The 12629-nt window shown below is 43.4% G+C and overlaps 1 protein-coding gene across 1 annotated transcript in view; it reads left to right on the top strand.

The window, feature by feature from the left end:
- The window catches only part of SCTR (secretin receptor), an 81431-nt gene that overhangs the window by 58736 nt on the left and 10066 nt on the right, over nt 1-12629 (top strand). Inside the window, exons 5-9 of the mRNA XM_023534143.1 lie at nt 439-536; nt 1442-1574; nt 3747-3900; nt 11140-11200; nt 12406-12475. Coding sequence (XP_023389911.1) covers nt 439-536; nt 1442-1574; nt 3747-3900; nt 11140-11200; nt 12406-12475 — 516 coding nt within the window. The remainder of the gene's footprint in view (nt 1-438; nt 537-1441; nt 1575-3746; nt 3901-11139; nt 11201-12405; nt 12476-12629) is intronic.

The following is a 12629-nucleotide window of genomic DNA, read 5'->3' as shown; positions in this document are numbered from 1 at the left end:
AGTGGTTCCAGAAATAAAAAGGACCAAACATGTACATTAAAAGGTAATAAAAAAAAATTTAAAAAAAATAAAGATAATAGATTTTAGTTTCACATGAGAAAAAATTTTGTCATATTTTGCACTGCTGCATACTGAATGAATTCCTTGAAAAGCAATGAGCACCTTGTCCCTGGTGGTATTCAAACAACAGCTTAAATTCAAGGTGATGTAAGAGGCCTTATATATAGGACAGAAGTTTGAATTGGCATCAGATAATCCCTGAAATCTTTTCCAAAGCCAAGATGTTACAAGTCTATGAACTGATGTCTCTGGGGTATGAACAGCATAGCAGCCCAAGTTCAAGGGGTTCGAATAGCCTGAAGCAAGTACACTCTGAGGCAGAAAAGGGCAGAGTCAGCCAGGTGGGCAGGTGGGGCTGACACATGCCTCTTTCTGCAGCACAAGTACCTGCTGAAGCTGAAGGTCATGTACACCGTGGGCTATAGCTCCTCCCTGGTGATGCTCCTGGTTGCCCTCAGCATCCTCTGTGCTTTCCGGTGAGAACACGCTTCCAGCTCTTCTTCTCCTCGGGCTTCCCAGTACACAGACTTTACGTAACTGCTCGGGCCAGAAGAGGAAGGTCTGGGTGGGCCACTTTGTTATTCCTTGATCTAAAGCTTACCTGAGGCAAAAGTTTCTTCATTCCTTTATTCATTCAACACCTATGAGCGTTACTAAGAACTTACTGCACCAGTTGCTTTACGTGTTATTTCTAATTTCACACAATGCTATGAGATAGGTACAATTTTCTCCATTTTACAGGTGTCTTAGCCAGATTCTTGGTTGTAAGAAACATAAATCCACCTTAAAATGGCTTAAGAAAAAAAAAAGGTGACGTAATTCACCTAATTAACAAGTTCAGGGGCATCTGGCATTAGGCATGGCTGGATCTAGGTGCTCAAAGGTATCAGTAGAACTAGGTCTGTCTTCCTCCATTTCTCCACTATGCATTGGCTTCATCCTCAGGTAAGCTTTCTGCAGAGGAGGCAGAGACAGCCACCAGCAGCTGCAGGGGTACATTCTCTTTTCTCCCTCTAGTCTGTGTTTTTTCTGTGCTGCTTGCCCCCTCTCATTCTGGTTGCCTGCCTCCGGCACGCCACACTCCTTCTAAACAATTCTGGGAGCTGGAGATGGTAGTAGGTCAGGGCAGAATATAATGTTGCCCCTATGACCCCAGCTTTTTCTTTTTTTTAAATTACATCATACACTGTAGACTGGACTTCTAGGGGCCTAGATTCTTCTTTAGATTCTACTAACAGAGAGCTATAGAGAGGTGTGTCATCTGGAAAGAGCTGATGACCAGGGCCTGGGTTGCCCCTGTACTTTGGGGGAGGGGCAGGCCTGGCTGAGCCCTAGCCCCTCCCAGCTCAGGCCCCTTTGGCCCTGCTTTCTCTCCCTCCAGGAGGCTGCACTGCACCCGAAACTACATCCACATGCACCTGTTTGTGTCCTTCATCCTGCGCGCCCTATCCAACTTCATCAAGGATGCTGTGCTCTTCTCCTCAGACGATGTCATCCACTGCAGTGCTCACAGGGTAACATGCCTGCGTGTCCCAGGGTGAGGGTAGCCCTTTCTGTCTTCCTTGGCCTAACTTTGGAGGGGGTATCCTTTCCTGCTGAGGCTGCCCCTAGGTTAAAGGGGCCAGCACGGGGGCTGGGCCAGAAGGTTCAGTGAGAGTCTCATGTGCTCACATGCACAGTCTGAGTCATGTATGAGATCAATTTGTTGAGAAGCCATGGGGGCTGCTGCTCAACTCCCAGTGTTCCAGAGTGGATTAGCTACTCTGGGATTTAGATACATAGCAAGATTCCTCTTTTCCCTGCTCCTGCCAAGTCTTAGCTGTATAGACAGATAGCCAAATCTAGAGAGGGTTGGGGTAGGTTGTAGAAGGAAAAGAGTGGGCATGTACCTGTGTACCTACACACACAGCTCTTCAGTAAAACAGTCATGTTTTGTTAAATCTAACCATCTTACTCCTTCTGAATGCTCAGACAAATCTTAATTCATTGTAATAACACTCTGTGTCCGTTGGGAATCCTTTTTGGTGCATACCACAGAAAACTGTACATCAGTGGCTTAAACAGATGGGGCTGGTTTCCCACATAAGCAGTCCACAGATGGGCTATCCAGAGGTGGCACAGTAGCTCCACGATGTCATGAAGGACACAGTCGTCTTTCCTCTTTCTGCCCTGCCATTTTTGATCCCATGCTTTAAACCACACATTTACAATATGGCTGTTGCAATCCCGGGCCTCACATCCACATTCCAAACAAGAAGAAGTAAAGTCAAAGCTTTAACTTTTTCTCTCTTTGGGAGACTTTGCCTTTTCATTTGGGAAAGAACACCCTCCCCCAAGACTCCTATCTACCTCTCACTGGCTAGAACTGGGTCATGTGACCATACCTAACTGCAAAGGAAGCTGGGAGATTGAGTTTCTTACTATCAGAGTCTCCAAAGCAGAGGCAAGTGAAGGAGAAGGGGATTGGAAATTGAGTTTGGTTCAATCTGCCTGCCACTTTCTACCACTCAAATCTGTGATTTCTTATAGATCTATTAAGTTTGTATTATTTATAGCTTTTTGTTTGTGCGTGCATGTGCACATGTGTGAGTGTGTGTGTGTGTGTGTGTGTGTGAGTGTGTGTGTGTGTGTGTGTGTGTATGTTTTCTGACTGGAACTGAGAGGTCCCTAAAGTAGGGCCTATGATTCTCAGGGAGATCTCCAGGAGATAGTCAGGAGACTGAAATTCAGGCTCCACCCCATCACTGAGTCAGGAGTGGAGAAGTCCAGCAGTGTCCAGCAAGGAACTTTCTCGGATTCTGTTAACATCAGACTTATGAGCCAACCATGGATCATGCGTGGAATCAGAGTCTCTGGGAGGCCATAGAGTCGGAATAACAGCTGGCCAACAGAGCAGTAGTGGGTTCTCCTCCTCTGTGGACATGACTGCATAGCAGTCCATGAAGCAGCCCTTAGGCCATCCTAGGAGCTATCCTCTCCCCAAGGGACAGTTCAACGAGAAGAAAAGAGATCCTCATGGTGCAAGTATGGGAGCCATGCTGGCATAGAAGCCCCACAATCCTACAGTCATCCATAGCTTTCAGGGATCCCTACAAGGGACATACCTGTTATAAGAGTCACTTCATCAGGCAAGGCCAACACTATAACATCCCCATCGGGTATTTAGAGGTCTCCAGTTCAGATACAGTGTACCAGTCAGGGACCATTTTTATTATAATCAGTGTTCCCTCCTAACATAGTTGGTATGTCCCTTCTTAATCTGTTTCCAGGGACACTGAGCTTGGAAAGGATTTTAACCCTTTGCTCAGATATTCCTTTTCCTCCCTAGGCCTCAATTTCTTAATCTGAAAAATGAGGGAGTTGGGAGTTGAGCAGTATCTGACACAATTTTATAACTGGCAGCCAGTTCCAGAATTTGAATGCAGTTCTTGTTTCTGCAATGTCTTAGAAGCCCCATTAGCCATCTTGACCGAGTCTGCTGGATTGTGGACTTCCACTCTCTAGAGAACTCTGTGGGCCTAGTCTTCTGAGAGTGGAAGGCCATAGGGATAGCCATGAGTCCCAGAGCCTTACTCTGTGGCCTACCCCTTGAACCCTAACACATCCTATCATTTCCTTTGGGGCTGGCCACCAGAGGGAAGCCTACAGTCATCCATCCTGGGGCTCATCTGACTCTCTTTGTCCAGGTGGGCTGTAAGCTGGTCATGGTCTTCTTCCAGTACTGCATCATGGCCAACTACGCCTGGCTCCTGGTGGAAGGCCTCTACCTTCACACACTCCTTGTCATCTCCTTCTTCTCAGAAAGGAAGTGCCTTCAGAGATGTGTTGCCCTCGGATGGGGTATGTTTCTCCATGGGTGTAGCAGCTGAGTGGTACGTGGGAAAGGTATCGGAAAGATTTAGTTTCTAGTTCCAGCTTCACACTTAAAGTTAGTTAACTTGTATAATCTTAGATAAGTTACTTGATATTTAACCATCTTGCCTTAGTTTATTTATCTTTCAACTGGGAAATAATAACTAAAATTTAGCCCCAATTTCTGGTATTCAAAGCCTTTTACAATTCAATACCACCCGACATTCATTGCCTCATCTTCCTTAGACATTCTTTTTATACGTCCTCATTTTCTTCTTCCTTTCTATATTAGTTAAAGTGCTCTTGACTTTTCTGCATCAGAAAATCTGGCTTAGATAGGCTTTAAACATAAAAGAAATTAATTGGCTCATATAACTGAAAAGTCCAGGGATCACCAACTTCAAACGAGGCTGAATCCAGCAGCTCAATGTTTCTTTCTGTATTTTTACTTTGCTTTCTGTTGATGCTCCCAATGTAACTGCCAGCAGCTTCTGGACTACTGGCTTCCTTGTCACATCTAATGAGAAAAAGAGGCTATGTCTCAGCATTCCCAGGAAATATTCGGACATTCACTCTGATTAGGCCAGCTTAAGTCTCATACACCAATCACAGATGTCTGAGGGAATGGAATATACCAGTTGGCTTAAGCCACTCAAATCACATGGCTTTCCAAAGGAAATCAGGATTCAGTTTCTAGGAAGGAGGGGAACTGGTAGTAGAACAGCCAACTACAGGCCACATTACATCTCTTTCCCCTTTCCTTCCTGGTCAATGAGAATGATAACAACTCTCATTTCTTGAGCACTTACTATGTGCCAGATATTGAGCTCAGCACTTTACATGCATTATTTAATCATCACAACCTTCAGAACCCCTTCAGAGAAACCTTGGCTGAGAGACATGACATAATAACTCAACTCACACTGTGAACAAGGACAGATCCATGATTCAAACTAAAGCCTCTTTCTAAAGCCCCTTAACTCCTATTTTGCTATATACATTTATCCATCTGTCTGTCTGTCCATCCATCCATCAGTTGTTCATTTGATAAACATATGTAAGTCACCCACTGGATTCTGGACAAAGAGCCAGATTCCTGGGGGTGACTCACAGGCTTAGAGGGATGGTCATGTGTACCAGCCATTAGCTTCATTTGCTTTCTTCTTGGTGCTTTTAATTAAGAAGTGCCCCTGCAGGAATGCCCTCCACTCTTTTTCTGATTGTCTAAATCCTACATGTAAGTGCCCCATCTCCTCATCAGACCATTAGGGAAGTCACCTGACCTGGCAGAGCTCACTAAGCCCTCCTGCTTCTGAACTCTTGGCAGCCTGATTAGCACATGACCCTAGGTCAGCAGGAGCTGTAGGGCTCTACAGATCTCTGGAGTTCTGCATAGGCCAATAGTCCCAGAGTGCCAGGTGACAAGGGACTTGCCTTATGCAGCTGACTCTGCCAAAAAAGCACCCAGCGTGGAGCCCAACTCACTGAACCCTGACTCCCAGATCTGCCAGGATTTTGCTGTATGAACATGGACAGTTTTATAATCTATAATATCAGGATCATAATTTATTCAACTTTCTTCAAGCACTTTGTGCTCAGAGGAGCTTATAGAGTTTACTAAAACAAAACTAGTTCCATCACTCAAAGGGTTTGTCATTTAGTGGAGAAACAAAATTGCATTGTGATTCCTCTGTCACAGATTTTTAGAAAGTTTAAATGAGATAACAAGAGCCTTTCTTTCTTTCTCAAATATTTTTTGAGCATCTGCTATAGGTCAGGCCTTAGGAAGAGAACAGTGCATAAAACAGCAGCAGCTCCTCTCTGTGTGGGCCTCTCTGCCACACAGCCCCAAGGAGACCTCGAAAGGGCTCAGGAAGGTCTGAAGTACTCCACCTGTGAGCTGCCATTCTCCTGCAAAAGCAGTGGCCCCTCCTCAATTTGTACCCAACTTGTTTCCACAGAGTTAGATTGCTTAACTATTGTGCCCACTATAAAACTTGGCAAAAGATATATATTTTTTGTAAGTAGAAAAAAATTAGCCTAATCCCACTTATTGAACATTTTCTGGAGTTTCTGTGCAGACTTTTTTTCCCTACTCAGTTTTCCCCACATAGCTGTGGCTATTCCATATTTAGAATTTTGGATCTTGCTTCTTTCCATTAACACACAAGCACGCTGTGTTCTTTCAACTCTTCCATAAACATTTTTAACTACTCTGTGATTGCATTTAAACAAATACCTATTATTTAGACACTTAAGTTGTTTCTAATTTTTTCACTATTGTAAATAACATAGTGATGAATACTTTTAGGGAAAAAGCTAGTTTCATGTGTAATACAGAATCCTAGAATAGGGATCACTGAGTTAGAAGGAGTGAACACTTTTAAGGTTTTTCATAATTATCCAAAGCTTTTACAAGGTCGCAGAGGTGTCAGTCTGTGCCCAGAAAAGGGTGATGCCACTGGCTTTTATGGGGATGAACCAAGCTCCCACTCACCAATGAACTTAAACTGGTGGCTCTCCAGCTGCTGCCGGCATCATAATCACATGGAGGGTGTGTTGAAGGGGTTCAGGACAGATCTCCCCAAGATGTGCCACTTTGGCATGTGGATTATTTTGAGCTGAAAGCAGTTGAGATCCTGTGGGCTCACAAGAAATTTTTACTTCTCATTTAAAGAATTTAAATTTGGGGCCTTGCCCATAATAAAAGTTATTATCAGAAATAACTTTTTATGACCTATCTATAGGGCAGGGCAAACTTCTAATTACTAAACATCTGCTCTTAGCACCCTGCAAATGATAAGAAGCCTCTCTGAAGCCTTAAGGCACCTTACCTCATCCTGAGCTCAAAATGTCATATACCTCATTCTCCCTTTCTGTATCTGAACTTCTCATGTAAGTAATTAAATTTGGTATTTTCTCTTGTTAATCTCTCCCATGCTGATTTGATTATTAGACTAGCCAAAAGAACCAAGAAGGATAGAGGAAAATTTCTTCTTCTTTCACAATGTCAAACCCAAGGGGCTGGTCCCACCCCCAGAGTCTCTGAGCCAGTCTCTGGGCCAGGGGTGGCACCTGAGATTCTGCATGTCTAACAAGGCCCCAAGTAATCCCAATACTGCTGGTCCAGGTGTTGCGGAACAGGGCAAATTCCCTGAGTTGGGGGAGACTCAAGCCCTGAACTGAGAGAGAAGAAGGTTCTTGATGGAGTGTAAGAAAACATTCAAACACACACCAAAGTTAGAGTTAAAAGAAACGTTTATTAGAGAAGGGGTAACATTCCATAAAGTGTGGTCTCCTCTCAGAAGCGTAGAGTGAGAGAGACTCAGAAGAACAGAAACAATAGAGAGAGGACAATGAGACAGAGTAAAGACACTGAGAGGGACCCCGAATGTTTGGGGAATTCGGTTTATATATCATTCTTTAGTTCCTATGAGTTACAGTTTAAAGACTTCGTTTGCCCATTTTCCTTTGATATGGACATACAGTAAGGAAGGATAAGAGTATGTAGCGTGAGAAGGTTAGAATATGTAATATGTAGTGTGAAAGGCCTGCTGGCAGTTCCTAGCCTTCGATTCATAGGTTCCCTATGGTTTTAGCCTTAGGGAATGAACAATTTTATTTTGTGTAGAGTGCCACTTAAAGATTGTTTTTCTTGTTTCTCCTTCAGGATGTGGCGAAATGAGTTGCTAGCAATCCCAGCAGAAATCTTCCTTTGTTCTGCAGGTTTCCTCCTGGTTTGGCTGCAGGGCTGATCAGCATATTGCAGTCTCTGAATATAGCTGATTTAACATTTCAGTTTTCTTGTCTCTGCCCTACATTATAGGGACCACATCGAGAATCCTGACTCAGGCCATTATCAGTTTTTCACTTTCCCACTTACTCTCTGTTAAAAGTGTAAGACATTGAATGACCAGGTAGCCTTCAGAATCCGTAGTCTTTGCCCAGAGCCCCCAATATTGAGGCAGGGATTTTTATAATTATTATTTTTATCAAAGTCATGCAAATATTTGGTTTAAAGAATTAATAGAACTACAAGGCTTATTATATAAAAGAGTAGTCACCTGACCCCACTTCTGCTCCTCAGAGGTAATGCCCTTCAACTTTAGCTATTCCTCCTAAAATGTACTCTCATGTTTCTAAACAATATTCTACTATTTCTTGATTCATCCATCTGTGGCATCATTTGTTGATTCCTGATGATGGAGAAAAAGGATATAAAATTCTTCATCCACTACCTTCATGCTCTCATTAGAGCTTTTCACGATTTTTGGTTAAATCATATCCAAATCATCATTATCACTGAGTAAATGTTGTTTATTATTGAGCCAGGTGCTTTACAATGATTTTCTAATATTTAACTTTTTATTTTTCATGGAGTCATTTTAAATTTACTTATTGTTTTATATTGTCATTAATTCTCCCAAATTCTCCAACGGAACTGGAAACCCTCCAATGCTATTTTCCAAATCATCAAATACAACATAAAATCTATTAATCCCTATTTGTTTTTTTTCCCCCTGCTGTATTAGTTTCCTAGGGTTGTTGTAACAAATTGCCACAAACTTAGTGACTTAAAACAACAGAAATGTATTCTCTCACAGTTCCGAAGGCCAGAAGTTCAAGACCAAGGTTACTGTCGGGTAGACTCCTTCTGTGATATCTGAGGGACAATCTGTCCCATGCCTCTCTGCTAGCTTCCAGCGATTTTTGGCCATTCTTGGTGTTCTTTGGCTTGTGCATCACTCCAGTTTCTGCCTCTATCTTTACGTGGCCTTCTTCCCTCTATGTCTCCTCTCTGTGTCTCTTGTAGCCTTCATGTAAGGATGCCAGTCATATTAGATTAGGGTCCCAGTATGAGTGGCATTCTGATAAGAATCACCTCATTTTAATTAATTATACCTGCAAAGACCCTGTTTCTAAATAAGGTCACATTCTGAGGTTCTGAGTGGATGTTAATTTCGGGGGCATACTATTCAACCATATATTCACTGTTGAGGAACAAAATTCAGTGGAATAAATTTGAAGATCTAACTGGCTTTATTAAGTGATTCAAAATGGAAGGTTTTATAGGCAGAAAGAGGGTGGGCAAGAAATTAAAATAATGGATTATTTCAGGCAAGGTCACCTTCCCTTAGGGGAAGGTGGAGGGAGGGGGCGGGGGTGTCTTATCAAGCAGATTACCCCACTGGTGCTGACCAGGGAATTCCAGACTGACTGGTTTAAAATTCAACTCCTGGGAGAGGCTGAAATTGCAATCAGGTTAGGAATTAAGTTTTGGTAGGGCTTAGCAAAAGTGACTACATTTTAGGTCTCTTGTTTCTTTTCAACTTCACCAATGTTCTTTCTAGAGCCTTCTGTCTTCCTGTTCTATTTGTGCTGTTTGTTGAGACTTGCTCAACTTCTTTAACCTTTATGCTGAGAACTTCCTTCATTTTTCTCCATAAATCCTATTCCTTTATTTCTTGAATCCCTCCTTTCGGTTTACTTTCTAGTTGTGTTGGAGCACATCCTCCAGTATCTAACAAAGAGAGCATGGAAGGTACATTTTTTTCACTGCATATCTGAAAATACCTTTGTTCAACTTTCACATCTAATTTGTAGTTTTCTAGACATGAAAATTAGGTTGAAAGATCATTTTCCCCAGAATTTTCAAGGCCTTCTTTTTTGGCATCTGGTGGTATGGGACATGCCATATCATTCTGTTTCTTGAGCCCTTTTACTCATCTCTCTAAATATAAGATGCAAGGTCTTCTCTCTGTTCCGTTTTGAAATGTCATAGAGATGTGCCCCCATGCAAGTCTGTTTTCATCCTTTTTGCTGGTATCTGGTGGCCCTTTCATCTGGAAATTCACATTATTCATTTCTTGGATAATATTCTTACATTATCCATTTGATCATTTTTCCCCCCTCTGGTTTTTAATCCTTTTTCTGAAACTTTTAATCAGATAGTACAGATAGTAGAGTAGATTAGACTCGACCTCTAATTTTCTTATTCTTTCAGCCCCCTCCACTCTTTGTGTTCTGCTTTCTGGATGATTCCTAGTCTGTATCTTCCAAACTATCTATGGAATTTTTTTTTTTTTTATCTTGATTATCCCACACTCAATTTCTAAGCCCTTTTCTTTGAACTCTGAATGCTCCCTGTTTTCAGCATCCTGTTTGTCTTGCAGATGTAATCTTCTACCTTTCTGATGATATCCCTTAGAGTTGTTTTGTTCAAGTTCCTCCTGCAGCCTGCATGGTCTGTTTCCTCTGAGTTCCTTTTCTCTGATTGTTTTGGTCCTTGTCTTTTATGTAATCAGCTTTCCTCAGATGTCAGTGGCCTTGACTGTTCATATTTAAGCATGTCACTTCACAATTGACTGAAGGCTCTGTGTGTGGGGGATGTGTCTCAAGGGAGACTGAGCTGGAAGTGGCCACTGTGATGCCAGGTCTCCAGCATCACTATCTGTAGGCCCTTTGTCTGGGGCTGTTTGGTTCCTCCAGAGAAGTATCCTCTAATCTCCTGCCTGGGGTGGAGTGTGTGTGGAAGGCTGGAGCAGGGTAGAGACCTGGGTGCTAGAGGTCTGAAAATTGAACAGCCCAGGTACAGGATAGTTACCATTCAGCATGTAGACCGCCATGTCCATTAGAAATAGAATCAGAGCCACACATATAACTTAATTTTCTAGTGAATACAGTAAACACAGTAAAAAGAAACAGGTGAACTTAATTTCAATAATATATTTTACTTAACCCAGTATAACCAAAATATTATCATTTTGACATGTAATTAATAAAAAAATTATTATAACATATTTTACATTCTTTTATTCGTACTAAATCTTCAAAATCTGATATCTATCTTAAATTTTCAGCACATCTCCATTGGAATCAGCCATATATCAAGTACTCAATAGCTACATGTGGCGCATGGCCACTGTCTTAGATCATCACTTCATCCCTTCTCTTCTCTGCAGAGGTCCTCCAGAGTCTGGCCCAGGTTCCTAGGAGACCCCAAACCCTAGTGACCTTTAGGATCTATCTGAACCTGCCTCAGTTGCCAGGATATCCCTGCACCCCTGAAGTCCAAGGCTACACACTTACATAGGGTTTATTTACAAAGGAGTTTCCATGGCACCTGGCTCCTACGTGGGCTGGGGTACCCAATTGTCTTGTTCTTTGTATGCGTATTGAAAATTGAGTCCTCTCTCTTCTGCCCCTCTCTTTATTTTTTATCCTCAGGTTCTCCAGCCATTTTTGTTGTTTCATGGGCTATCACCAAGCACTTTATTGAAGATGTTGGGTAAGCTATTTGAAGGAGAGATAACAAGAGTGTCCAGTTCTTCAAACAGGACAGACACTTCTTTGGAGCTGTCTAGGAGAGGCCTGTTTCTCAGCCTGGGGGCCAGAGGAAAGTTCTCTGGGGTGCCAGGCTACTGAGTGCCCAGCTCCCCCAGAGTGGGAACTTACTGATAGACACCACACTTGCACCCTCTCAGGCCTCACTCCCTTTTTGCCTGCCCTGGCAGCTCTGGTTAGGTCAGGTGCTCCTCAGAGAGGAAGCTCTAAAGTCCAAACTAACTTTTCCTTCCTCCTGGGATCTCCCTCCTCTGCTCTTCCCTATACCTGGGTGTTGGAGAGTCCTGCAGAGTCAGGCCTGGAGAGCGGCAGCTGCATTCTCAACAACTCCTACTGGGGATAAAGAGATCTAGTCTTGTTCTCTGAAGATGTGAAACACTGGGGGCAGAGGTGAGCTCAGGGGACCTTCTAGGAATAGGCACATGGAAAGAAAGCTTGAAAGGGACAAGGGAAGAAGTGAGGCAGCATGACAGAGCAGGAGGCAGGTTCTCATTGGCAGAATGAGACACAACCAGGCCAGGAAGTGGAGTAGGTCAGATGAGGCTTATAAGGGTCTTGCAGTCCAAAATTGGCCCAAAATAATTGTTTCAAAATAATGTTTTAAATTTGGTAAATTCGCTTGAAAAAATCTGGATTTTCAGCTTCTCTAGAAAAAAATAAAAAGTTCTGCTAGCATTTCCCATTTTCTCTTGTGGCAAAAATCAACGAGAGCAGAGCTGTGGCTGCCTTAGACCAAGCACATGCTCTCCAGTTTGCCAAATACCACCCACACCTGATGTCCTGGGGTCCTGAGGTCGTGTCAGTCACTCAGCCACATTACTCACTGATGTCACCTGCCTGGCCTTTGTTGGCACTTGAGTTTGCCATTTTGCTAGCTTTGAGATCTGGGATCTTTTGGCTGTTAGATTTCACACATCTGCTCCCCCAGACACTGACTGAGCATGCATGGAGACAGGGTGCTACTCCCTCGGCCCCAGCAGTGCTCTCGGGCAGCAGCAGGAGGAGGCCGTTCTAATGGTGCTGAGCACAGAGGCACAAGTTTCAGGACCACCAGCGTATGTCTTTCATACAAAGGGCACCTCAGGGCATCAGTCTTTTCTGGTCAATCCAGCTCCCCACTCCTAACGATGCCTGGCTGTCTCTCCATAGGTGCTGGGACATAAATGCCAATGCATCTGTCTGGTGGGTCATTCGAGGGCCTGTGATCCTCTCCATCCTGGTAAGTGGCCATCCTCCCCTAAACTGGGCTCCAGTGAGAGAGAAGGAACAGTGACTGGCTTGTAGGGACAGAGGAAATAGGGCTAGCACCCCTTCCTCTAGGTTCAGGAGGGCTAAACCTCAGAGCTTTCAGAGGTCGTGCAGCAGCATGAGGA

The sequence above is a fragment of the Pteropus vampyrus genome, unplaced genomic scaffold (assembly GCF_000151845.1).
Source record: "Pteropus vampyrus isolate Shadow unplaced genomic scaffold, Pvam_2.0 Scaffold120, whole genome shotgun sequence".
NCBI classification, from domain to species: domain Eukaryota; kingdom Metazoa; phylum Chordata; class Mammalia; order Chiroptera; family Pteropodidae; genus Pteropus; species Pteropus vampyrus.
Note: the sequence above shows the minus strand (reverse complement) of the source record. Positions and strands in the feature narration are given on the sequence as shown.